The 26,310-nt window shown below is 35.0% G+C and overlaps 1 protein-coding gene across 2 annotated transcripts in view; it reads left to right on the top strand.

The window, feature by feature from the left end:
- The window catches only part of EDIL3 (EGF like repeats and discoidin domains 3), a 458,360-nt gene that overhangs the window by 417,748 nt on the left and 14,302 nt on the right, over window positions 1-26,310 (top strand). For both annotated transcript variants that reach the window (XM_023215003.3, XM_023215004.2), the window contains one exon: window positions 17,724-17,879. In XM_023215003.3, the coding sequence (XP_023070771.1) occupies window positions 17,724-17,879 (156 nt within the window). The remainder of the gene's footprint in view (window positions 1-17,723; window positions 17,880-26,310) is intronic.

Below are 26,310 nucleotides of genomic sequence, written 5' to 3'. Positions count from 1 at the left end.
CTCCTAATATTAAGTATATGCAGCGTGATTTGCTATTACAATATACTTTACTCTGTGGGTATTTTATTAAGTTGGTCCAAAAGTAATTGTGATTTTTCTCATTACTTTTAATGATCAAAACCACAATTACTTTTGCACCAACCTATATTTTCAGTTCTTATGAGTTTTATTTATTTGTTACAGAATAAAATGTATGTAGTTCTATATATAGACACACAAATTAGTATATAGATGTTTTATGTTTGGGAACACCAGTCTTTATATAATGGTTATACATAATACAACACTTTGCATAAAATTATATTCAGTAAAGTAATTGTCAAAGATATATTCAGATAGTTTTTACACATGTAATCAATCAACTAAATTGTAGCTACTTGAAGTACATGCAAGTCTGATCACCAGCTCACTGAGTGTTTGGCTATCCAAAAGATGCTGACACGATGCCTACCTATACGACATTCACACTGTGCTATCAAAAAGCACTAAATAACAAACTCTTTCAGGTCCTACTTAAAAGTATGTAATTGTTTTCTAAATCACATGCAAATTATTTACTGATAATTGTCTGTGTTTTCTACTTCATTTGTGCATTGTCACTGCTGTAATTAAAGTATCTGAAAAATCTTTATTGAATATCACCATGCTCTTTGATCAAAAACTTGTATTAAATCTCCATTAACCAATTAATAATGACCCTATCAATTATAGACTGATTCAATTAACCACCACCCTGAATTTTTTATTCATGTAATAAGTCAAAGTCCCCAGACTAATCAAAATCAGGTTTGAAAGGCAAATAAAGAAGATATGTTAATTCTGCTCTCCCAGGGTGATTTTGTTTTTGATGAACTCAGCAGAAAGTCACTTTCAGTAATCCAATAAGAAAAGTGTGATTCTTTTCCCTAAAAGTTTCCAGTGTTTTACATTTTTCTTCAAACATGCTTTATTGTCTCTAACATAGGTCTTGAAGAAATTGGGGAATTAGCCCAATTTGATGCCAATTTTAGTTACTTATAACTAAAATTATTTTAGAATTATTTTTTCAAAACAATTTCAAAATAAAATAAATAAAAATAAATTGTTTTTTCAATTTGTAAAATAAATTTAAAAATAAATTTTTAAATTTGTAAAATAGTTTTTTCAAAACAATTTCAAAATAAAAGGATATTATAAAGCTCTGTTCATTTTTTTAAAAAGACAAATTCAAGCTTTTAAAAATATATCATGACTTAAATCAATGCAAGAGCATTATATTTAATCTTTATAACATCATTTTATTAACTCTAAATGAGTTTATTAATAAGGTTTATAATTTTGGCTGTTTTTAACCTTTTAAACTTACTTGAGATTTAATGAGATCTTGATAGATGAACTTTCATTCATATACATGGAGTCTTAGTGAAGCCTGGTTGAGTTTTCTCAAACACTGCTGACAACTATATTTGGAAAGTTTCCCTGGAGCTGATAAAGTATACCTGATTTTTAATGTTCCTATATTGTGGTTATGAGTAAATCACATACATTATTTTACTCGTTCAACTTATGAGTCATGATTGCTGCTGAATTTCATTCCCTTCCCATCATCCTAAAGTATGGGCACAAATTTATGTGCATTGGGATGCCTGTTGGTAACTTCCCAGTCTCTGGGCAGTGTGTCCTTGTCACTACAGTATGTGAACTGTGACATCTGAATCAGAGCAGCAGTGGCCAAGACCCAGAGCCTGCACCGCAGGCTAGAAATTCACTGGTCATTTTGCCACAACCAGAAACATCTTGCTGTAGTCAGTACTTGACTTCCTAACACACTACCATTCCCATTTGCAGACAGAATAAACCTTCAGTAATACAAATCTGACAAAAGATGAATAAAATACACATTGGATACATTAGCTCACTTAATCCAAAAAAATGAAACTATTCATTCAGTAGATATTTCATGAAACATGTAGGCCAGGCACATGCCAAGTAACACGGACCAAGTTGTCTGCCCCTGTGATTTTACATTTTGATGAGAGAAGATTGACAATATTGTGATAATACATAAATTATATAATAGAGAAATAAACAATGGATGTTCAGTTATCTCAGCAAAATCTCCATTGAATGAAAAAAATAACAGAAAGCTTTGGATTTTGGATTATTAAGAAAATAAAATAACTTTTCTATATTCAGAGGAAAACAGCAAAAGTAGGAGAGTCTTGTGCTTTAGACCAGATAAGCTATACTGCCTAAATGTGTGCTAGGCATTTGTAAAAAGTCCAAGAAATTCTTGCAACTGCCTGATAGATGGTAAGGAATAAAGAGAAGCTTATATGACTGGTATGTGACAAACACCAGGACTGTTCTCTCATTTCAAGTTAAGTAAAGGAAGGGAAAACAAGATAATATAGGTCCTATCTTTTAAGTGTGCAGATCAAGGAAAGGATAGGGATTTTTCTAAAGGTATGAAAAAATTTTTTTTAAGTGGGAAATATTCTATGGAAAAAACAAACAACCAAATTTCAAGAGCATATATAAAATATTTTTGGAGGCTAAGGGTGGAGGATTGCTTGAGGTCAGGAGTTCAACACCAACCTGGACAACACAACAAGGCACCTTCTACAAAAAATAAAAAGTTTGAAGATGGCCGAATAGGAACAGCTCCAGTCTCCATCTCCCAGTGCGAGCAACACAGAAGACCGGTGATTTCTGCATTTTCAACTGAGGTACTGGAGTCATCTCACTCGGGAGTGCCGGACAATCCGTGCAGGTCAGCTGCTGCAGCCTGACCAGCGAGAGCTGAAGCAGGGCGAGGAATCGCCTCACCTGGGAAGCGCGAGGGGGAAGGGAGTCCCTTTTCCTAGCCAGGGGAACTGAGACACACAACACCTGGAAAATCGGGTAACTCCCACCCCAATACTGCGCTATAACACCGGCACACCGGAGAATATATCCCACACCTGGCTGGGAGGGTCCCACACCCACGGAGCCTCCCTCCTTGCTAACACAGCAGTCTGCGGCAATCTAACCTCAAGGCAGCAGCGAGGCTGGGGGAGGGGCGCCCGCCATCGCTGAGGCTTAAGTAGGTAAATAAAGCCGCTGGGAAGCTCGAACTGGGTGGAGCTCACAGCAGCTCAAGGAAACCTGCCTGTCTCTGTAGACTGCGCCTCTGGGGACAGGGCTCAGCTAAAGCAGCAGAAGCCTGTGCAGACGCGAACGACTCTGTCTGACAGCTTTGAAGAGAGCAGTGGATCTCCCAACACGGAGGTTGAGATCTGAGAAGGGGCAGTCTGCCTGCTCAAGTGGGTCCCTGACCCCTGAGTAGCCTAACTGGGAGACATCCCCCACTAGGGGCAGTCTGACACCCCACACCTCACGGGGTGGAGTACACCCCTGAGAGGAAGCTTCCAAAGCAAGAATCAGACAGGTGCACTTGCTGTTCAGCAATATTCTGTCTTCTGCAACCTCTGCTGCTGATACCCAGGCAAACAGGGTCTGGAGTGGATCTCAAGCAATCTCCAACAGACCTATAGCTGAGGGTCCTGACTGTCAGAAGGAAAACTACCAAACAGGAAGGACACCTATACCAAAACCCCATCAGTACGTCACCATCATCAAAGACCAGAGACAGATAAAACCACAAAGATGGGGAAAAAGCAGGGCAGAAAAGCTGGAAATTCAAAAAATAAGAGCACATCTCCTCCTGCAAAGGAGCACAGCCCATCGCCAGCAACGGATCAAAGCTGGTCAGAGAATGATTTTGATGAGATGAGAGAAGAAGGCTTCAGTCCATCAAACCTCTCAGAGCTACAGGAGGAATTACGTACCCAGCGCAAAGAAACTAAAAATCTTGAAAAAAGAGTGGAAGAATTGACAGCTAGACTAATTAATGCAGAGGAGGTCATAAACGAAATGACAGAGATGAAAACCATGACACGAGAAATACGTGACAAATGCACAAGCTTCAGTAACCGACTCGATCAACTGGAGGAAAGAGTATCAGCGATGGAGGATCAAATAAATGAAATGAAGCGAGAAGAGAAACCAAAAGAAAAAAGAAGAAAAAGAAATGAACAAAGCCTGCAAGAAGTATGGGATTATGTCAAAAGACCAAATCTACGTCTGATTGGGGTGCCTGAAAGTGAGGGGGAAAATGGAACCAAATTGGAAAACACTCTACAGGATATCATCCAGGAGAACTTCCCCAACCTAGCAGGCCAGGCCAACATTCAAATTCAGGAAATACAGAGAATGCCACAAAGATACTCCTCCAGAAGAGCAACTCCAAGACACATAATTGCCAGATTCACCAAAGTTGAAATGAAGGAAAAAATCTTAAGGGCAGCCAGAGAGAAAGGTTGGGTTACCCACAAAGGGAAGCCCATCAGACTGACAGCAGATCTCTCGGCAGAAACTCTACAAGCCAGAAGAGAGTGGGGGCCAATATTCAACGTTCTTAAAGAAAAGAATTTTAAACCCAGAATTTCATATCCAGCCAAACTAAGTTTCATAAGTGAAGGAGAAATACAATTCTTTACAGATAAGCAAATGCTTAGAGATTTTGTCACCACCAGGCCTGTCTTACAAGAGACCCCGAAGGAAGCACTAAACATGGAAAGGAACAACCGGTACCAGCCATTGCAAAAACATGCCAAAATGTAAAGACCATCGAGGCTAGGAAGAAACTGCATCAACTAATGAGCAAAATAACCAGTTAATATCATAATGGCAGAATCAAGTTCACACATAACAATATTAACCTTAAATGTAAATGGACTAAATGCTCCAATTAAAAGACACAGACTGGCAAACTGGATAAAGAGTCAAGACCCATCAGTCTGCTGTCTTCAGGAGACCCATCTCACATGCAGAGACATACATAGGCTCAAAATAAAGGGATGGAGGAAGATCTACCAAGCAAATGGAGAACAAAAAAAAGCAGGGGTTGCAATACTAGTCTCTGATAAAACAGACTTTAAACCATCAAAGATCAAAAGAGACAAAGAAGGCCATTACATAATGGTAAAGGGATCAATTCAACAGGAAGAGCTAACTATCCTAAATATATATGCACCCAATACAGGAGCACCCAGATTCATAAAGCAAGTCCTTAGAGACTTACAAAGAGACTTAGACTCCCATACAATAATAATGGGAGACTTCAACACTCCACTGTCAACATTAGACAGATCAACGAGACAGAAAGTTAACAAGGATATCCAGGAATTGAACTCATCTCTGCACCAAGCGGACCTAATAGACATCTATAGAACTCTCCACCCCAAGTCAACAGAATATACATTCTTCTCAGCACCACATCGCACTTATTCCAAAATTGACCACATAATTGGAAGTAAAGCACTCCTCAGCAAATGTAAAAGAACAGAAATTATAACAAACTGTCTCTCAGACCACAGTGCAATCAAACTAGAACTCAGGACTAAGAAACTCAATCAAAACCGCTCAACTACATGGAAACTGAACAACCTGCTCCTGAAGGACTACTGGGTACATAACGAAATGAAAGCAGAAATAAAGATGTTCTTTGAATCCAATGAGAACAAAGATACAACATACCAGAATCTCTGGGACACATTTAAAGCAGTGTGTAGAGGGAAATTTATAGCACTAAGTGCCCACAAGAGAAAGCAGGAAAGATCTAAAATTGACACTCTAACATCACAATTGAACGAACTAGAGAGGCAAGAGCAAACACATTCAAAAGCTAGCAGAAGGCAAGAAATAATTAAGATGAGAGCAGAACTGAAGGAGATAGAGACACAAAAAACCCTCCAAAAAATCAATGAATCCAGGAGTTGGTTTTTTGAAAAGATCAACAAAATTGACAGACCGCTAGCAAGGCTAATAAAGAAGAAAAGAGAGAGGAATCAAATAGACGCAATAAAAAATGAAAAAGGGGATATCACCACCGACCCCACAGAAATACAAACTACCATCAGAGAATACTATAATCACCTCTACGCAAATCAACTAGAAAATCTAGAAGAAATGGATAATTTCCTGGACACGTACACTCTCCCAAGACTAAACCAGGAAGAAGTTGAATCCCTGAATAGACCAATAGCAGCCTCTGAAATTGAGGCAACAATTAATAGCCTACCCACCAAAAAAAGCCCAGGACCAGATGGATTCACAGCTGAATTCTACCAGAGGTACAAGGAGGAGCTGGTACCATTCCTTCTGAAACTATTCCAATCAATAGAAAAAGAGGGAATCCTCCCTAACTCATTTTATGAGGCCAACATCATCCTGACACCAAAGCCTGGCAGAGACACAACAAAAAAAGAGAATTTTAGACCAATCTCCCTGATGAACATCGATGCAAAAATCCTCAATAAAATACTGGCAAACCAGATTCAGCAGCACATCAAAAAGCTTATCCACCATGATCAAGTGGGCTTCATCCCTGGGATGCAAGGCTGGTTCAACATTCGCAAATCAATCAACGTAATCCAGCATATCAACAGAACCAAAGACAAGAACCACATGATTATCTCAATAGATGCAGAAAAGGCTTTGGACAAAATTCAACAGCCCTTCATGCTAAAAGCGCTCAACAAATTCGGTATTGGTGGAACGTACCTCAAAATAATAAGAGCTATTTATGACAAACCCACAGCCAATATCATACTGAATGGGCAAAAACTGGAAAAGTTCCCTTTGAAAACTGGCACAAGACAGGGATGCCCTCTCTTACCACTCCTATTCAACATAGTGTTGGAAGTTCTGGCTAGGGCAATCAGGCAAGAGAAAGAAATCAAGGGTATTCAGTTAGGTAAAGAAGAAGTCAAATTGTCCCTGTTTGCAGATGACATGATTGTATATTGAGAAAACCCCATCGTCTCAGCCCAAAATCTTCTTAAGCTGATAAGCAACTTCAGCAAAGTCTCAGGATACAAAATTAATGTGCAAAAATCACAAGCATTCTTATACACCAGTACCAGACAAGCAGAGAGCCAAATCAGGAATGAACTTCCATTCACAATTGCTTCAAAGAGAATAAAATACCTAGGAATCCAACTTACAAGGGATGTAAAGGACCTCTTCAAGGAGAACTACAAACCACTGCTCAGTGAAATCAAAGAGGACACAAACAAATGGAAGAACATACCATGCTCATGGATACGAAGAATCAATATTGTGAAAATGGCCATACTGCCCAAGGTTATTTATAGATTCAATGCCATCCCCATCAAGCTACCAATGAGTTTCTTCACCGAATTGGAAAAAACTGCTTTAAAGTTCATATGGAACCAAAAAAGAGCCCGCATTGCCAAGACAATCCTAAGTCAAAAGGACAAAGCCGGAGGCGTCACGCTACCTGACTTCAAAGTATACTACAAGGCTACAGTAACCAAAACAGCATGGTACTGGTACCAAAACAGAGATATAGACCAATGGAACAGAACGGAGTCCTCAGAAATAATGCCACACATCTACAACCATCTGATCTTTGACAAACCTGAGAAAAACAAGAAATGGGGAAAGGATTCCCTATTTAATAAATGGTGCTGGGAAAATTGGCTAGCCATAAGTAGAAAGCTGAAACTGGATCCTTTCCTTACTCCTTATACGAAGATTAATTCAAGATGGATTAGAGACTTAAATGTTAGACCTATTACCATAAAAACCCTAGAAGAAAATCTAGGTAGTACCATTTAGGACATAGGCATGGGCAAGGACTTCATGTCTAAAACACCAAAAGCAACGGCAGCAAAAGCCAAAATTGACAAATGGGATCTAATTAAACTAAAGAGCTTCTGCACATCAAAACAAACTACCATCAGAGTGAACAGGCAACCTACAGAATGGGAGAAAATTTTTGCAATCTACTCATCTGACAAAGGGCTAATTTCCAGAATCTACAAAGAACTCAAACAAATATACAAGAAAAAAACAAACAACCCCATCCAAAACTGGGGAAAGGATATGAACAGACATTTCTCAAAAGAAGACATTCATACAGCCAACAGACACATGAAAAAATGCTCATCATCACTCGCCATCAGAGAAATGCCAATCAAAACCACAATGAGATACCATCTCACACCAGTTAGAATGGCAATCATTAAAAAATCAGGAAACAACAGGTGTTGGAGAGGATGTGGAGAAATAGGAACACTTTTACACTGTTGGTGGGATTGTAAACTAGTTCAACCATTATGGAAAACAGTATGGCAATTCCTCAAGGATCTAGAACTAGATGTACCATATGACCCAGCCATCCCACTACTGGGTATATACCCAAAGGATTATAAATTATGCTACTACAAAGACACATGCACACGTATGTTTATTGTGGCACTATTCACAATAGCAAAGACTTGGAATCAACCCAAATGTCCATCAGTGACAGACTGGATTAAGAAAATGTGGCACATATACACCATGGAATACTATGCAGCCATAAAAAAGGATGAGTTTGCATCCTTTGTAGGACATGGATGCAGCTGGAAACCATCATTCTTAGCAAACTATCACAAGAAGAGAAAACCAAACACCGCATGTTCTCACTCATAGGTGGGAACTGAACAATGAGCTCACTTGGACTCGGGAAGGGGAACATCACACACTGGGGCCTATCATGGGGAGGAGGGAGGGGGGAGGGATTGCATTGGGGAGTTATACCTGACATAAATGATGAATTGATGGGTGCTGATGAGTTGATGGGTGCAGCACACCAACATGGCACATATATACATATGTAACAAACCTGCACGTTATGCACATGTACCCTGGAACTTAAAGTATAATAAAAAATAAAAAAAAAAAAAGTTAACCAGGCATTAGGTGCATGCCTGTAGCCCCTAGCTACTTAGGTGGCTGAGGCAAGAGGATGGCTTGAGCCTAGGAGTTTGAGGCTGCAATGAGCTATAATCATGTACTTCACTCTAGCTTAGGTGACAGAACAAGGCCCCGTCTCTTTAAAACAAAAAAAAACACACAGATATTTCTTCTTTATGACATAATAGAGGAGTAATAGAGAAGGTAAGATTAATGCTGATAAAATGAGGGAACTGCTGTATTTTTCCAATTTCCCTGAAATATGTTTCAAAATATAGATTAAAATATATGTTAAAATTGCATTATCAAAAATAAATTTATAATATTAAGGACACAATGGAGAAAATCTCTGAGAATGCCGAGCAAAATAATAAATAAATGAAAAGGATGAGTGGGAAAATGTTACAAAAAAAAAACCCCTCAGAAATAAAAACTCAGCTTTTGGACAACTGGCCTTCTAGAACGAGGCACCGTAAAAAGCAGAAGCAACATTTTAAAATACAACTCAAGAAAACCTTTTGAGCATGTCTTCTCCTAGAAAACAGTCTGCAGCTTGAATGCACCAACTTTGTTCTGTCCAAAGCAATACAAGTAACCTTCATCAAGATATATACTGGTGGATGATGATTAATACTGTTAATTTCTAGAACAAAGAGCAAAACTTGAAACAATCACTCAGGTAGGGGGATAAAGCCAAGAAGGAATAGATTATAAAACAAATAGTGTTGAAAAAAATTATGTTCTTAACTGTATATATATACTGTGATCCTATGTCACATTATGTATACACATAACACCAAGAGGGTTCAGTAAGAACAAGAAAGAATAAAATAAAACTTGAAAGGAAAACTCAGAGAAAATTGTAGATTTAACTGATCTAATCAAGCAAATTATCTTTTAAGCCATACAAAAATATGCAATCACAAAAACAGTAATTGATACATTTGAGTATGGTAAAATTGAAAACTTGTGCTAAAAATAAAATTAAGTGACATAGCAAATTAGAAAAAAAATGCAACAAATATAACAAACCATATATGATACTATATAAATAATTCTTAAAAATCAACAGGAACATTTCTAATCCAATAGGTAATGGACAAAGAACATGAACGAGACTACATGTATATATAATTAGTGACACTGAACAATTAAGAAAAAATAAAATAAATGCCACTTGGTGACATTTACGTAAATTAAATGTAAAAATGCCACTTTTCAATTTGTCAAAAATACACAGAAAGTTAAGCACACATGTTCTCACTTATGTAGAAGCTAAAATAAGTTGATCTCATAGAAGTAAAAAGTAGAACAGAGGATACTACAGACTGGGAAGTTAGAGGGGATGGAAGGTTAGGGAGATATTTGATAAAGGAAATAAGATTACAGCTAGATAGGAGAAATAATTTCTAGTTTTCTATACCACTCAGATGACTATAGTTGACCATAATACATTATATGGTTTCAAATAGTTACATGGAGGTTTCTGAATGTTCCCAAGAAAAATAAATAATAAATGTTTGAACTGACGGATATGCTAATTACCCTGATCTGATCATTAGACACTGTAGTATCAAAACATCACTAGATTCCTCATAAATATGTACAATTATTATGTATCAATTTTTAAAAATATAAAATGTATTTAAATGTAAAATTTTATTTAAAAATGGGATTGGTGTGTAAAGGGTTATTTTATATAGCAGATGGAAGAGTGTAATTTTTATGAAGACAAATGAAACAATATGTATCACATTTCAAATGCCAGGTTCTTAGTATCTATAAGGAAACAGTTGCACCAGTGGGCAAACAAATACACATGAGAGTTGAGGCTGTTTTTCTTCCAATAGTAAAAGAATTGTAAACAAATTGAATGAATATCAATAAGGGATTGGTTAAATAATTTTCATATTCATTCATGCACATACAATAAGGAATGTTATGTAGTCATTAGAAATTACTATTGTTTAGATGTAAAAATATCCATTGTAAATGAAAAGATACAAATTGTAAGAGTGCACGTATAATATGAGCTAATTTTTTTTGTTGTTGTTGTTTTTTGAGACAGAGTCCAGCTCTGTCACCCAGGCTGGAGTGCAGTGGTGTGATCTTGACTCACTGCAACCTCTGCCTCCCAGGTTCAAGTGATTCTCCTGCCTCAGCCTCCCGGTAGCTGGCATTACAGGCACCTGCCACCACATCCGGTTAATTTTTGTATTTTTAGTAGAGATGGGGTTTCTCCATGCTGTCCAGGCTGGTCTCAAACTCCTGACCTCACGTGATCCGCCCTCCTCAGCCTCCCAAAGTGCTGAGATTACAGGAGTGAGCCACCACACCCGTTCTAATATGAGCTAACTTTATGAAAATATATGGTAATAGGAAATGTCTAAAAATATGAATATAAAAAAGTTGACAGGAGTTAACTATGTATAGTAGAATTATAGTTCATTTCAAATGCATTCCTTATATCTCTTTACACCAACTAAAACTTTCACTATATGTGTTTACAACTTTTATGTTCAAAAGGCCTTTTTTTGTTTATTTTTAAGATCATTTCCTTTGACCAAGTAACCTTAATTATTTGAATTTATGCTGTAGAAATGAAGAGATATGTGGCCCAGGATGAAAGGACTATGATTGTATGAGAATGTTAATTTTAATAGAAAAATTGAGGATGGAGGGAGTAAATGTTTTATAATAAGTTAATGATTGTAGTAACTCCTTAAAATGACATACTAGGTATAAATAAATACATATATATTTAAAATAGAAAATATAAAAATATTTTAATAACATAATTACTATTGAAATATTGAGAAATAAAGAATAAACTAATTGCCTGCAAATATGGGTGAAAAGTATAACCAACGTCTGGTAACAAATAATATTTTTTTCAAATACCAAGAACAACAAATTTGTCTGGAAACATATTTGAATTGGAAAGGAAAGCATTGATTATAGCTCATGGTATACAGGCTTGTTTTTTAATCTTTCTATTAATAAATTTTTCTACAGAGCATATATCTTATTCATAATGAAAAAGATAATTAAAATTTAAAATGTTAAATATAAAATATTCATAATTATCATGTTACCTCCCATTCTCAGTAAAAAATGTGCGGTTGAACTGCTTGCATGATTCTAAATAATTTCTTTTAAAAATTAATAGTTATAAGCTGACCACAATCATAGGTTGTAGTTCAGATTGACATATGGAACTGTTCATGTTGTAATTGCAGGTAATTGTTAAGTATAAAATTATCCCAATTTTGTATTCAGGAAGATGATTCCTGTACATTTGGAATGTCTACAATATGCCAGGTGTCCTACAAAACTCACTGAATGATCACTTGAGCTCAGAACATTTGTTTATTGTACCATACATGTGTTGTGCATGGTTTTACATGTGAAAAAAAATACCATAACACACCAATATAACAGAAAGTTTCATCTTTTGACAGATTATTTCATGGTATGAGTTTTTGGTTTTCGTTACTGTATTTTTAATGTATTACATGAAAAAAGCAGTTGATATTTTAAATGTTTTAAAATGTTATTGAAAATTAAATTTTTTTTTAGTAAAAGGGAGAATGCAGTAATGAGTCTTAGAATGCTTATGTTATCAGGCCTCAATCATATTGTAAGGATTCCTAACTTTAGATCAGAACTGGATCAGATCAGATAAAGGAGCTGATAGCCGGGCGCGGTGGCTCAAGCCTGTAATCCCAGCACTTTGGGAGGCCGAGACGGGCGGATCACGAGGTCAGGAGATCGAGACCATCCTGGCTAACACGGTGAAACCCCGTCTCTACTAAAAACTACAAAAAAACTAGCCGGGCGACGCGGGGGCGCCTGTAGTCCCAGCTACTCGGGAGGCTGAGGCCGGAGAGTGGCGTGAACCCGGGAGGCGGAGCTTGCAGTGAGCTGAGATCTGGCCACAGCACTCCAGCCTGGGTGACAGAGCGAGACTCCGTCTCAAAAAAAAAAAAAAAAAAAAAAAAAAAAAAAAAAAAAGATAAAGGAGCTGAATATTTCAGATTGTTAATCACGTTAACTAGGTGGCCTGCAAACTGGGACTACAAGTGTAGCCAACATCTGATAACCAGCAATGTTGTCCAAATACCAGGTACCATTAATTATGTGCCTGAAATATAACTGGGACTAACTACAATTGCTTTGTGTAAGGTTAAGATAAAACATTCTGTATCGAAATCAAATGTTATCTAAATACTTTGTCTATAAATCAGTTTTCAAATACTGTGCTAGTTAATCATATTAGGTTCAAAGTCCTTTCTGTTTAATGAGTTGATTTTACAAACTCTATGAAGTTATAAAATACACAGTTCAGAATACATGATATGAAGGCACAAATAAGAGCATTTTAGATGCAGCTGAGTAGCAAAATTCTGTGATGAAACTGGCCTGTGTTCACATTTCTCGCACACTTATTTATCTGTATCACTTTTCGTTGTCCTCACCCCTTCAAGAATGTCTCCATGAAAATCAACTTAATTTTCCAGTCTGCCCCCCTTCCAGGGAACTGTGATCAGAATGCTCTGCAGATGTCTGAAATGAAGTTTATCTTTAACTTCCTCAAACAAATGCTCACTGAATTCTATGCCATTTGTCTAAGTTAGACACACTCTAAAAATATTTATGCTTTGCCAAAACATTACAGGATGTTTTACAACAAAAAAGTTTATATTCCCACAAAACTCTCATGCCATACTTTTTTGTTTACTGCTGAATCATTTAATCTTCTCTCCTTAAGTATCCCCCCTCTTGTTTTCATTCTTAGAGTGAAATAAGTAACTCAATAAGATTTGGAATCTATTTTCTCTTTTAATATTACTTTAGAACTATATCTCCATTGCATCACAATCAGTATTTAAATAGAGATGCATAATATATAAACATTCTTATTTTATTTTATTTTATTGTTTGTTTATTTTGAGATGATGTCTGGCTCTGTTGCCCAGGCTGGAGTACAGTGGCATAATCTTACTGAAAACCTCCACCTCCCAGGCTCAAGTCTTCCTCCCACCTCAACCTCCCAAGTAGCTGGGACAACAGGTGCATGCCACCACGCCCAGCTAGTTTTTGTAATTTTTGTACAGGTGGGGTTTTACTGTGTTGCCCAGGCTGATCTCAAACTCCTGAGCTCAAACCATCTGCCCCTTGGCCTCCCAAAGCGCTGGGATTACAGACGTGAGCCACCATACCCAGCCTGTTACATTATTTTTAGTTAACCATTTCACTCATAAATGGGAATTTCAGGTTTTCAAAATTTGTCTACTTTAAGTAAAGGTAAAATAATTATTTTTGTATGTATCCTGAGATGGTAAACAAAATATTTTATGATCCAGAACTTGTTTCTAGAACAATCTAGTCACCCATTTCCCTGTTTCCATTTCCTTCTAGCAAGATATTCTGAAACAAATATTAAATTTTCCCTCAGATTTCTTTATTTCATGGTGTTACCAAAGTCTTCCATAATACTTATTATTGTCTATATATTGCTATACCTACTTTTGTACACACGATAAATATTACCTCATCTTGTTCTTATAAAGTCCTGTGAGAATTGTTACCCTCACTTTTCAGATCAGGAAGTTGGGAGGTAGAGAGATAAAGTAGTGTACAAGATCCTTGAGCCAATTTGGGACCCCAAACCACCCAGTTCCATTAGAGTAGGCTGACTCTTAGCATCAAATTCCTTAAGATTGGAGAGGATGGTTTGCTATGTGCCTTCCTCAGTAAAAATTGATGGATATCACAGTGACACTGTGTTTCCTTGACACTGTGTTAAGGAAAAATCCTCATAGAAAAACTAGAGAAATGTAGCTAGAATCTTCTGCTCTGATATATAGTGACATCCATAGCCATGAACTGGTTCTTGTCCATAGAACATAAGAATGAGTCCCAACTCAGTTCAGCAAAACGTTTATTGAGTGCCTGTTACATGTAAGACACATTTAAGGCAGATCCAGACATGAAGTGCGTGCAGTCAGTGCATGAAGCCAAATATCTACCCATGAGCCAGCTCAGTGCCCTAAATAGTCTGCCTAGTCTGCCCTATTTTAGCCAAACTTTGGGGAGGTGAGGATCTAAAAGACCAGAAGGTATTTTGTCCAGCATATTTGCAGCTCAACTTTCACCCTGAAGATCTTCAAGAGGGCAGAGTGGTCCTAGACCAGGGGCAACCATTAAGTCCTAAGGAACGGGCTTTGCTGGAATCATTCTGCATGCTGAACTCTGGGATTATGTGGTCTGAGTGCCTCTCAGGGTGAGTTCTGTACATGCCCTCTGTCAGCAACCTCATGTTCAGTGTGAGTTGCTGATTATTTTTGTACTGAAAGAAGGTTTGCTTAGGCCTAGTACTCTAAGTTTAATGTAGCACATTTTAGGACAAAATCCAGCTTTAAACAGATTGCTGACTATTTAAGTGGAGAAGGTGGCTGAACTGGAACAAAAAAGAAAAACATTTCTAGATAGAAAAAAAAAAAAATTGCAGAAGGGGAGCAGTTAGAGTGGGAGAAAAACATACCTGTTGGAAAGAGCCAAGACACACAACTTAGGGAGAAAACATCTCCACCCAGCAGGAAACCCAGCTGACTTTAAAAAGTACGGCAGAAAAGGGCATGTTAGAAAACTCCTCAATGCATCATCTTAGCTAAAGACTTATAGAAGTTTAGGACCTGAGGAAATTCAGCCTGGAGGTGATCATATTCTTGGTGACACTGTTTGAGTTCCTGTGTGTTTGCTGCCTGTGATAGCAAAACACTGACTCAGTTCTTTAAGATTTTTTTCTCCATTTATTGAGTGCCAGCAACATTAAGAACACTTTGAAGAAGAGCAGCTTTGCCCTGCTGTCTGCACTCAATTAGGTTTGGATTTAGCACAGCAAAAGCAATCTATATTTTAAAGCCCAGAAGGCTGAAGAACAGAGAGGAAATTCATGATAAAACACAGGGCCTTACTAATAATATAAATCCAGGATTGTTTTTGTTTGACTTAAATTGCTGTCAGTTTGACGAGTGTGGTGATGCTTTAGAAATTTCTGAAGGAGTCACAGAGAATGGAAAGAAATCATTGAGTGAAAATATAAATGATCAATGAGTAATCACTCACTGAGAAAATCAATGAGTGATTTCTAAGAATTTCTATGTATGGTGGACCTTTGATTTGAATCTGTGATATTCCTTTATTCAGTGTCTATTTTTGGATCATACACCATATTATGTTACATCTCGATATTAAATTTTTCATCTGTAAAGTAGAATTAATATCCTACCTTGCATGGTTATTGGGAGGATTAATGAGGACATATAAGAAAACATTTAGCATAATGTGAGACATCAACCGTTTCCTTCCCAGGATATCATAATTTTGCCATCCTGCATTACTGCTGGACACACAAGAAATTTTAGATAATATAATACATGTTTAGAAAAATAGCCAGAAAGTTTGATTTTTGAAAATGTTTTAATTGAGCATTGAAGGTGGTCTTTTGTCTTAATCCATCACGCAACTTGAGCCTAAAGTCTTTAACACATTGTTCCAAAAAGTTAACAAAAAGCTCACATAAATTCAAAAATATTGAATATTCACAGGCTATGACACATTAGAAACTGTTTCACACCTTTGCTGATGGGCATCTGTGTCACTAAATATGACCTTCAGCTATGCATTCTCTCTAGCTCTCTCTTCTCATTCATGGCCTGTATCTGACCCAGGACTATCTATTTGTGGCTACCTTACATCTCACAGGATAGAGGACCTGAAATAGAAACAAAAGGACATAGTGGTTGAAAGCACCAAGATCACACATGGGATCATGACAGTTAAAGATGATAAGATCAAGGATGTAGCAAGGCACTTAGTCATAGGAAATAGGTGGAAGTAAGTGGCTATTGCAGGAAGAGAGAGGAAGCCATAGATCAAGGAACATAAACATAAAAGGTAAAGATCTTACAAGAGTTGTCTACATAGAAAACAAAGTTTTCTAGATTTTTTAAAAATTAGCATTACACAAGATGTAAAAAAAATGCAGGAATGAATTAGAGAAAAAAAAAGGGAAAATATTGAACTATTCTATATTGTGTATTCTTTGATGAAAATGTTTCCTATCTTTTGTATTTCAATTACATTTTTGATGATTTTAATGCTTACTGAATTTCCATGGGTCTCATGCCCTTTAAAGTATGTGTTTTGCAGAAAAGAACACATTATGAGCATAGACTCTACAGTTTGGGAATGCATGTATTTAATCCTTCTTCATTTTTGAAGAATATTTGCCTTCCTCCTCAACCATTTTAGAATTGTTGTTTTCTAAAAGGAGGTTTTCACTGCACAATGATTACTGTTACTCAATTATATATTAGTGAATTGATTAAAATTTATGGAAATAGGATTTACTAATGTTCCATTGTGAAAATCTAATACTATTTTTGTTCCTGATGTGGACACAGCTACAATGTTATTTTTATTTTCATTGAAATGACCAATAAAATCAGAAAATTGAACTATAGAGTAAAGTTCTGGCAGGTAGTGATCAATCTCAAGAAGGTCAGCCCAACCACATCTGTTCTATCTCAGTTACAAAAAAGAAAAAAAGAAAAAAAAATCCTGCACAGATAGATGAATCAGCTTAATATAAAATTAACTGGTGGACTGAGGTGACCATCATTTGACTTTAAAATGGTCAAAATGGTTGTTCAAGGAGTCTCGGACTACATTAACCCAGTGGCAATATCAAAATTGTAAGCCAATAATAGACTCAGTCATTGATTCCAAAATAAAAATAGGCAAATTTTTAGTTTTAGGATATATATATAGTTTTATTCTCTTGAGATCAAAATACTTGCAAGTTAACAACTTGGTGGTTGCATTTAAAGCATGTATTTTTCTTTTTTCTTTTTTTTTTTTTTTTTTAGGTGGATCTTCTTGTTCCAACCAAAGTGACTGGCATCATTACACAAGGAGCTAAAGATTTTGGTCATGTACAGTTCGTTGGCTCCTACAAACTGGCTTACAGCAATGATGGAGAACACTGGACTGTATACCAGGATGAAAAGCAAAGAAAAGATAAGGTAAGTCAGCCAAATCGGTTTATAAAGTTCAGAAGTGGAGGATCACATTACACCCAAGTTTGAATGAATGAACTGCTTATACATCTGTACTGAAAATAATATCTACATATACTGAAAATATAGGTTAAATAAAAAGCTTTAAAGAATAGTACTGTAAAGGAGTTTGCAGTCTGGTATGTAATGGTGCAACCTAGGGGAAAAAAAATGCTTTACTGATAACATTTTCATATTACTAATTGCCTAACATCTGACTATCTGAGATTCACCTATTAGTTTATAAAGATAATAGAATATTGAATAATTTATCATAAGACATGTGTAAATAGTTATTGCTAGAATATATGCCACTGCCATTTCCATTATTAAAATAAATTCCTGATGTTAGATAAAATGTTCTTTGGAGAAAAATATTTCAAAGGTTAATGAAATCACTTTTAAACATTTTAAACATTTTAAGAACAATTGTGATTACACAGCTCAACAACAAAAAAACTCGGATGTTTTTCTGCTCCATTTCCTTCATTGTATTTTAATTCATAGGTTTATTTTTCTTTTAAATATATAGTCTACTTTCAATCTCATATATACACACCTCTGTCCATACACACTGTACAAATCAATGCCATACAATTTTTATTTTGTTTTAATATTTAACATTTTGAGCATCTTTTCATAGTATCTACTGGTTTCAGTATCTGTGAGACCCTGGAGAATGAAAGTGCTCAATGCCTTATCAATGACTAATTGGGATCAGATGTTTAAATATGGCCTCAGTTGGATTAGTGAAATCAAGTTAACTCGTTGCTTAGAATTAAGCAACTGTGCAAAGAATGCTAGCTCTCTGAAGACATCAACAAAAACTCTCAGATCAAGGATTTATGGGAGACTGTAACACTGCTTTATACATGTTAAATATTTGAGTTAATAATTATTTTTATGATATGTAATCTGTTTACTTCCTTATGGTTACTGCATTATTAACTGACAGGTGTTGAAAATATCTTTCTTTCTTCAAATATTCAAGGCAGAGAATTTATAAATTTCCCCAGAAACACTAGGGCTGGAATGGCTGTTTAAGTGATTCAACAGTCTAAATTTAGTTCACACAAAATTTACTTTAGAGGAGATGTGATTTTAGCTTTAGATTTAAAAAACCACATCTAGTCACGTTTTTACATCTCAGAACACACCCATGTAACATCTCAGGACACATGCACATTTCACATGTTAACATCTTGGAAATTGGTATATCTTACATCACAGTTTAATTGAGAGCACTTATTCTTTCCTAGATGAACATAAAATAATGGCATGATTTATGATCAATGACATCTTAAACTGAATAAATATTGGATATTTTGTAAAATTATTTTCAAACTTATTTTGTGAGCTATAGACAAGTGTTTGTCATGATTTATTGCAAATAACTATTTCAGTTCCTGTCTTTCACCTTTTACAGTAGGCATTCTGATGCAGTGTGTTTCATAAGATGAATTTTTTTAAACTTCATGAATTATACAGGCTTGAAATTAATTTTAAGACAGATGAGTATTTACTTATCCATGTGTAAGATTCAGTAAACAGTATATCTATAATAGTGAAATCTTTATATAGGTTAGGGAAGGTAAAGAAAATTATGTTTAAACCATTAAACTGTTCAAATGCTTTTTTGTCTCCATTTATGTAAAAAAGTGATTTAATATGTGAGTAACTTTTCTTATAGACTAGACATTTTCCTGTTAAAGTGTTTTATTTCATTGTCTCAATCTGAAACTTACATAAACTTTTTGTGTCAAGTTGTGTGATAGTGTTACTCAGGTTTTCTATCTCTTTGCTGATTTTCTGTCTACTTGTGCTATCAGTTACTGAGAAAGGAACGTGGAAATTTTCAACTGTTATGGATTTGTCTCTTTCTTCTTGCCATTACATCAGTGTTTACTTGATGTATTTTGAAGCTCTGTTAATATATACATAAACAGATTCTTAATGTCCTTTTGATCAACTCAACCCTTTTTCATTAGAAAATGAACTTCTGTATCCCTGGTATTTTTTGCTCTGAAATCTACTTTGTGTGATATTAATAGATACTAACTCCAGCTTTCTTTTTACGAATGCTACCTTAGCATATAGTTTTTTTAGCATTTTTTTCATCCTTTTACTGCTAACCTATTTGTACTCTATATTTGAAAAGTATTCCTTCTATGCAGTATATAATTTGATCTTTTTTTGGCCAGTCTGACTGTCTCTGCTTTTCAAGTGGAACATTTATACAATTTATACTTGATGAGAGTATTAATGTAATTGGATTTAAATTTATCATCTTACTATTTAGTTCCTATTTGTCACATCTATTTTTGCTTGTTATTCCTATTTTTGCACTCTTTTAGATTAATCAAATTTTCAGTGATTCCATTTTAATCGTGTTTGTTGAATTATCAGCCATAACGTTTTGCTGTTTTTGTGATTGCCTCAGGATTTGTGACACATATTTTAAACTTTTGAAATCCACCTTCAAATGAATGTTAAAGTCCAGAAACTTACCTCCATAAACACAAGCAAAATAGATTATAGCTATCAATCCACATATTTGGGAACTATAATTATTATAACATACGATTTGGACATGACCAAAATAATTCTTTTTTAAATTGATGTATCATACTTGTACATATTTGGGGGGCTACATATGATATTTTAATACACGTATACAGTGTCTAATGGTCACATCAGAGTTATTGGGATATCCATCACCTCAAACATCTAATCAAAATAAATATTACTGTTAAGAAAAAATAGACTCTACTAGGCATGTTGGAAAATTGTGAAAGTAGATTGATGCATACTATTTACAAAAAATAATGTGAGCTGTAATTCTCCTGTGAGACCATGAAGCATATTATTATTCGTATAATGTAACATTTTTTAATGAAAACATTTTTATGTTATAAATATATGATAATTGGCTAAACTCAGCCAATTTAACTGGTAGTTTTAAAAAGAAATCTGACCAGTTTGTTTTTAATATTGTAACTAATTAGGCATAATGAAGAAAAGCCTAAGATAAAAGCCTAAGTTTACTATTTACTATTGAAGAAGACAACTGACACCAATAAACTGTAGATAAAAATTCAGTAGTTAGTATTATTATAAGGAAATCTTTTATGGGGAAGAAGGAATTACAGGGCATTAGATCTCTCCATTTTTATGTAGAAAAGAATTTTATAAAACAAATGAGAAAAAGTATTGCCTAAGTTATTTAAATACTTGAAAATGTCATTTTATATGTAAATATACATGTATATCAATAAAATATGTTTTTGATAAGTATCAAAATAACTCTTTTGCTTTACTGTTATTACTGGTTCTACTAGCTATTTTGCGTATCATTTCATATATCCTTTATAGATGCACTCTTCTGTTTAAAAGGGCCCAATACTACTTAGCAATTAATTTTTTCTGATCTCCTATTGATTCTTAACATTATTTTTGTCTTGTTTTCCATGGTTACTTTCCATAAGAGGAAAAAAAAGTCTTCAATATTTACAAGTGCCAATTCAACCACAAGCTTTCATCCAGACAAATATAATAGATGAATTGAATGTTTCAGGGCAAAACATGTGTCTGTGAGATGTTTTATAGATGCACTTTTCAAACAGAAATATGTATAAACAAAAGCTTCTAAGTCTTCTTTTGTGCCGTTTGTTTTTATTGACTGCTTGCTTTAATAGATTTTGGGAGTGTGGGTGTGGGAGTCTAATGTAGATCCAGACACAAGATTACTTCAGAAAAGTAATCTGAAAAATAAATGTAATTTTCTAGGTTTACAGTAATTGGTATAAAACTCAAAAAATGTATCAATGGCCTTTTTATTTTTTATTAATCAGAATGACTAAGCCTCAGAAAAGCAATGCCATACACACACACACACACACACACGAGTATTTACATATATGTAATAAACATATGTGTATACACACACATGCCAAAAGTCAATTGAAGAAAAATAATACTCTGTTCTCCTTATTGAGATGTCAGTTTTTGAATACCCTCCGATAGCATTCACAAGAATTGCAGTTTACTTTAGTATTGTTTTTTGGCTAAATTCCACATTAAATCTCTTGTAATTGAGCCTATGATGACATTCTCATTACAGTGCATACATTTGTATTTTCCCCTTATTAGTCTACAGCATTTTCTAACATTTAACTAACTTTTATATTTCTCTACAGCATTAATTCAGGTACATTTTTATTTGAAAGTCAAATGTTCCTTTGCCCTTATGAAAGTGACATTTGTTTTATACACTTGGAGCTGTTTTTTACTACATTTAGCAGGAAAACTGCAAAACTTGACAAACACTTTCAGTATTTAATTTTTCAGCTTATAAGCCAAAGTAAAGCAATAATAAATTTCAGGAAGAGTACTTATACGGAAAAATTAGAAATAAAAATGTGTTTTCTCATCCAGTATATTAGTCATAACATCATAGTGTTTAAATAAGTCTGAATTCACACCATAGGAGCTTTCTTTTTTCAGGAATAAAGAAGCTGGTAATACTGTATTTCATCTTCCTCCCTAAAATTATCCAGGGTTTTGTAAAAGTATAAGTTGAAAAGTTGAAAATTTACCTGGATTTTCCAAAATAAAAAATAAAATCCCCTGTTTCCAATAAGACTTTCTTGGTCCTTAAAGATGAATCACACATATATTCATCAAGAAATAAACTGCAATATCTTGGTGAATTCTCTAATTCAGTAGTTACCATAATTGTCTGATTATAGCACTCATGGGGAGAGCTTGTTTAAAAATACATATTTCTGGGCCCTGCTTCAGACTCTCTGGAGATGAGCTGGAAATCTAAATGTTTACAGAGGCCCCAGCTAATTTAAATAATAAGTATGTGAAAAATGACTAATTGATGCCAAAAACAAAATTAAATTTTTGAAACTAAGGGTAGTTTTCTGTTTTTCTAGTGAGAATGGAATTTATTATTATTCCTTAGGACTTTGGCCTCTAATTAGTCAGAGGAAGTCAATACGAATCAATGTTTCTAAAAATAAGATTAAATTTTAATAAGTTTGCCAATTCCCTTATGAAAATCACAAAGTAAACACTAACTTTAAACAAATTTTAAATTGAAATAATATATTTACGTAGTTTAGGATGCAGATTAGATGGGGGGATCATCTAGAAGGAGGTGAAATTTATATTCATTCAATTGTGTATTCAGTTGGCAGACTCCATGTGAGAAAAAAATCTGAATATGACACAATCTCCCAGTCTAATGAGAAGCTTAGTAAAGGTGGAAAAACTTTGATTTAATCTGTTTATTTTGGAAAGTCAAAATATAACTTACTAGGTATGTTATTTGATAAAACAACTCTAGGGAAGGAGTAGCACATAGATTATGTCAGCTTCATAAAAGTCCATCACTCTCCAATAGAAGAAAAGAGTCCCTGGTCCTTTTCAACCTCCTTCCCTTTCTCAACATGGGTGTGAAAAATAGAAACAGCAACATCATCAGTCCTCATTAATAAAGCTGTCAGCCGTGGTCTGTATTGAAGGATATATTCAAATTCAACAGTAATTACAGATGTCACAGAGCATCCTGTCATTTCTGCTGAAGTGAGTAGTTTTGGAGAGCTGAAATTAAATTTGAATGTTTAATACCTTGAAAGTCCAGCTCATGGGTAAGGCAGAGGTCAGATGAGTAGTCAATAATAGTCATGCTGTTCTTTTGAAATTTGATCTGGGTGTGAAACTCAGAACCTGAAGAATCCCTTAGGAAGTAAATAAAATGGAATCGCCAGTGGCAATCACAGAGGAAGATGATAGCGGGGGAGGGGAAAGCAAAGGGAGTGAATTGTCTTTCAAGAGGGAACAGCTGCATGTTTCTGAGCAGCAGGATCAAGGACAGTTTCTCTCCATATTACTTGGAGACCATTAGTTTCATCTATTCAGAGTCCTGTTACTCTTTTCAAATAAGGCAGGGAAGGAAAGAAAGGAAGCTGCTTTTCAAAAAGCAATTTCCAAAATATACATGGCTTTATACAAAACACTAGGATTCAGTAATAGCAAGTGAAGTGTGCCCCTACATGATAGAAATTCATGTAGTCACTTTATTTTACTTACTTAAATATTTGGTGGCTGAGTGACTTAATTGAAACTAAAGTTAAGAAGACAATCATGTTATTTCAGAATTGTCTAAAAATAAGGACATTGTTATTTATTTATTTTAATTTGCATATTTTTAATTTGTGTGTGTACGTAGATATGTATATTTATTGGGTACATGAGAAGTTTTGATACAGGCATGCAATGTGTAATAAGCACATCATGGATATTATTTAAATAAGCACTACTTGGTATCAACTGCTATTCAGAAGTTTCTCTGCTTTTCTCCTTGTAATTTAATATTATGATACCTGACTAGGATATGTGCTGGTATGCCCAAAATAGAATGGGATGCTTGTCAATTTTGCTAAGGCCTCTGACCAAGAATGAAATATATCAGGAAATATCTAAGTACAGAATAATTGGTTTAGCAAAGTGAAAGCAGTTTGCAGGCCTAGATCTGCCTGCTGCGTTGGGAAAGGACAATCTATTAAATAAATTGAATTCAGAAAGCAGCATATTGTCATCAATGGGTAGTGTGACAGCAGTTGTTAAGGTACACAGAAAACATAATAGGGACCCACTTATCAGAATCAGTTGTGAAGTGGAGGCCTGGGGTCAAAAACAAGACAGGAAAATGGATGCAAGTCCACGAGCAAATAGCCCTGGGTCTCCTACAAAAAATACTATCCTTCCATTTCCATGTTTAACATAAGCTCCAAGTGTCCTACCTGCCCAAAGATATTCGTTCTCAGATCTAGGGTAAAGAAAGATTTAAGAGCAGGAAAGGAAGGAGAGAACAGGAGATGGGGCTTATGGGATAGAGATGATCAGAGAGAGGGCTAGTGCCCAATGTAAGTGCAACTGTAGAATGGAACAACTAGCTACATGCTGGAAATAAAAGACCAGAGTGACTCGTTAGCTGCAGGAACAACCAGAAACCGTTCTGTCTGAAGGAACTCAGTGATTTTAAGAAGTCATTCAGTTTATTTGAAAATATCAATGGAAAGCCAGTTGTCCTTCTTTAAGGATTGTGAGGTTTCAAAGAAAATCCTTTGTACATTATTTCACATTTTCTAATATTAAATACTGTCAATGTAAAATATGCAGTTAATTTTGGTCAGTGAAGCATTTACTTTTCTTGATGGCATGTGGGTGTTTTAACCTTCATCATTAAAAAATAAAAGAGCAAAAGCAGAATTCTGTTTAACAACAATTAGGTGGTAGAAATAAATATACATCAGGCAGAAAATTCATAAAATTCACCAATATTAGGGTGGGTTGGGGGCAAGGAGTAGGAAGAATATCCCTACTGCTATGATTGTTATTTAATGATAGATAACCACCTAGTACAGATGCTATGAAACATTATTCTCAATAAATTTTCGGAGAAAGGAGAAAACAAGTCAGGATAATACAATAATAAGGAGAAAATATATGTTTATTGTTTTTTCTTGCTAATCATCTTTTGTCTCCAAAACTCAGAGTTACATTTTCAGGGAGTTTGATAAACTCCCTGAAAATCTCAGAGTTACATTTTCAGGGAGTTTGATAAACTCCCTGAAAATTTGAAACAATATAGTTTTTCTAGTTAGCACATGTTCCCACCAAAATGAAAAAAAAAGTGTGAAAAACACAAGGAATGTGTTACATAGCAGTACTATCAAAGTAAAATATTCATAAATGAAAAATAATAAAAATGTTATTACATGTTTTATTACCTTACTTTTCCCAGTGCTCAAATGCCAAAAAAGTTAAAATCTTATTGTTATCTTCTCAATTTTCCATCACTCATCAGAAATCACTAAAATTGTGTACACTTAAAATTCTGAATATCTCATGTTTATGTATGAGTTATTTATTAATAGACCTAATTGTGTAATGACAATATTTCACAATGAAAAATATTACTCATGCTTTTATTTAGGTCATTCTTATACTACTACTGTGAAAAATCAAGTGTTAGCCTAACTGTGACTCTATGCATTGATTAAAAATGCTAATATATTAAAAATATTGATTAGTGATTAGCTCCCCAGTAGAATGATCAAGGCTATCAAACTTTAATAAATCGTTTAAAATTCAGTGATGTTGTCATTCATTAAGAGGTAATGATGAGCCTGACGAAAGCAGGAAATGTTAGCTGAGAGAAAATTAGTATTTTTAATAGAAAAAACTACGATGTTATTTTAGGTGAATCTGATAGTTTTCTTTCCTACTAGGGAAACAAGTACTTGATCAATCTAAGTATGATAGAAACTATGTCATTATTTTGACCGTTGAAGTATGCATTAACCGTTGACTAGTGGTATTAATC

The sequence above is a fragment of the Piliocolobus tephrosceles genome, chromosome 4 (genome assembly GCF_002776525.5).
Source record: "Piliocolobus tephrosceles isolate RC106 chromosome 4, ASM277652v3, whole genome shotgun sequence".
Taxonomy (NCBI): Eukaryota; Metazoa; Chordata; class Mammalia; order Primates; family Cercopithecidae; genus Piliocolobus; species Piliocolobus tephrosceles.
The sequence above is the reverse complement of the archived record's forward strand: the minus strand, read 5'-3'. Positions and strand labels throughout refer to the sequence as shown.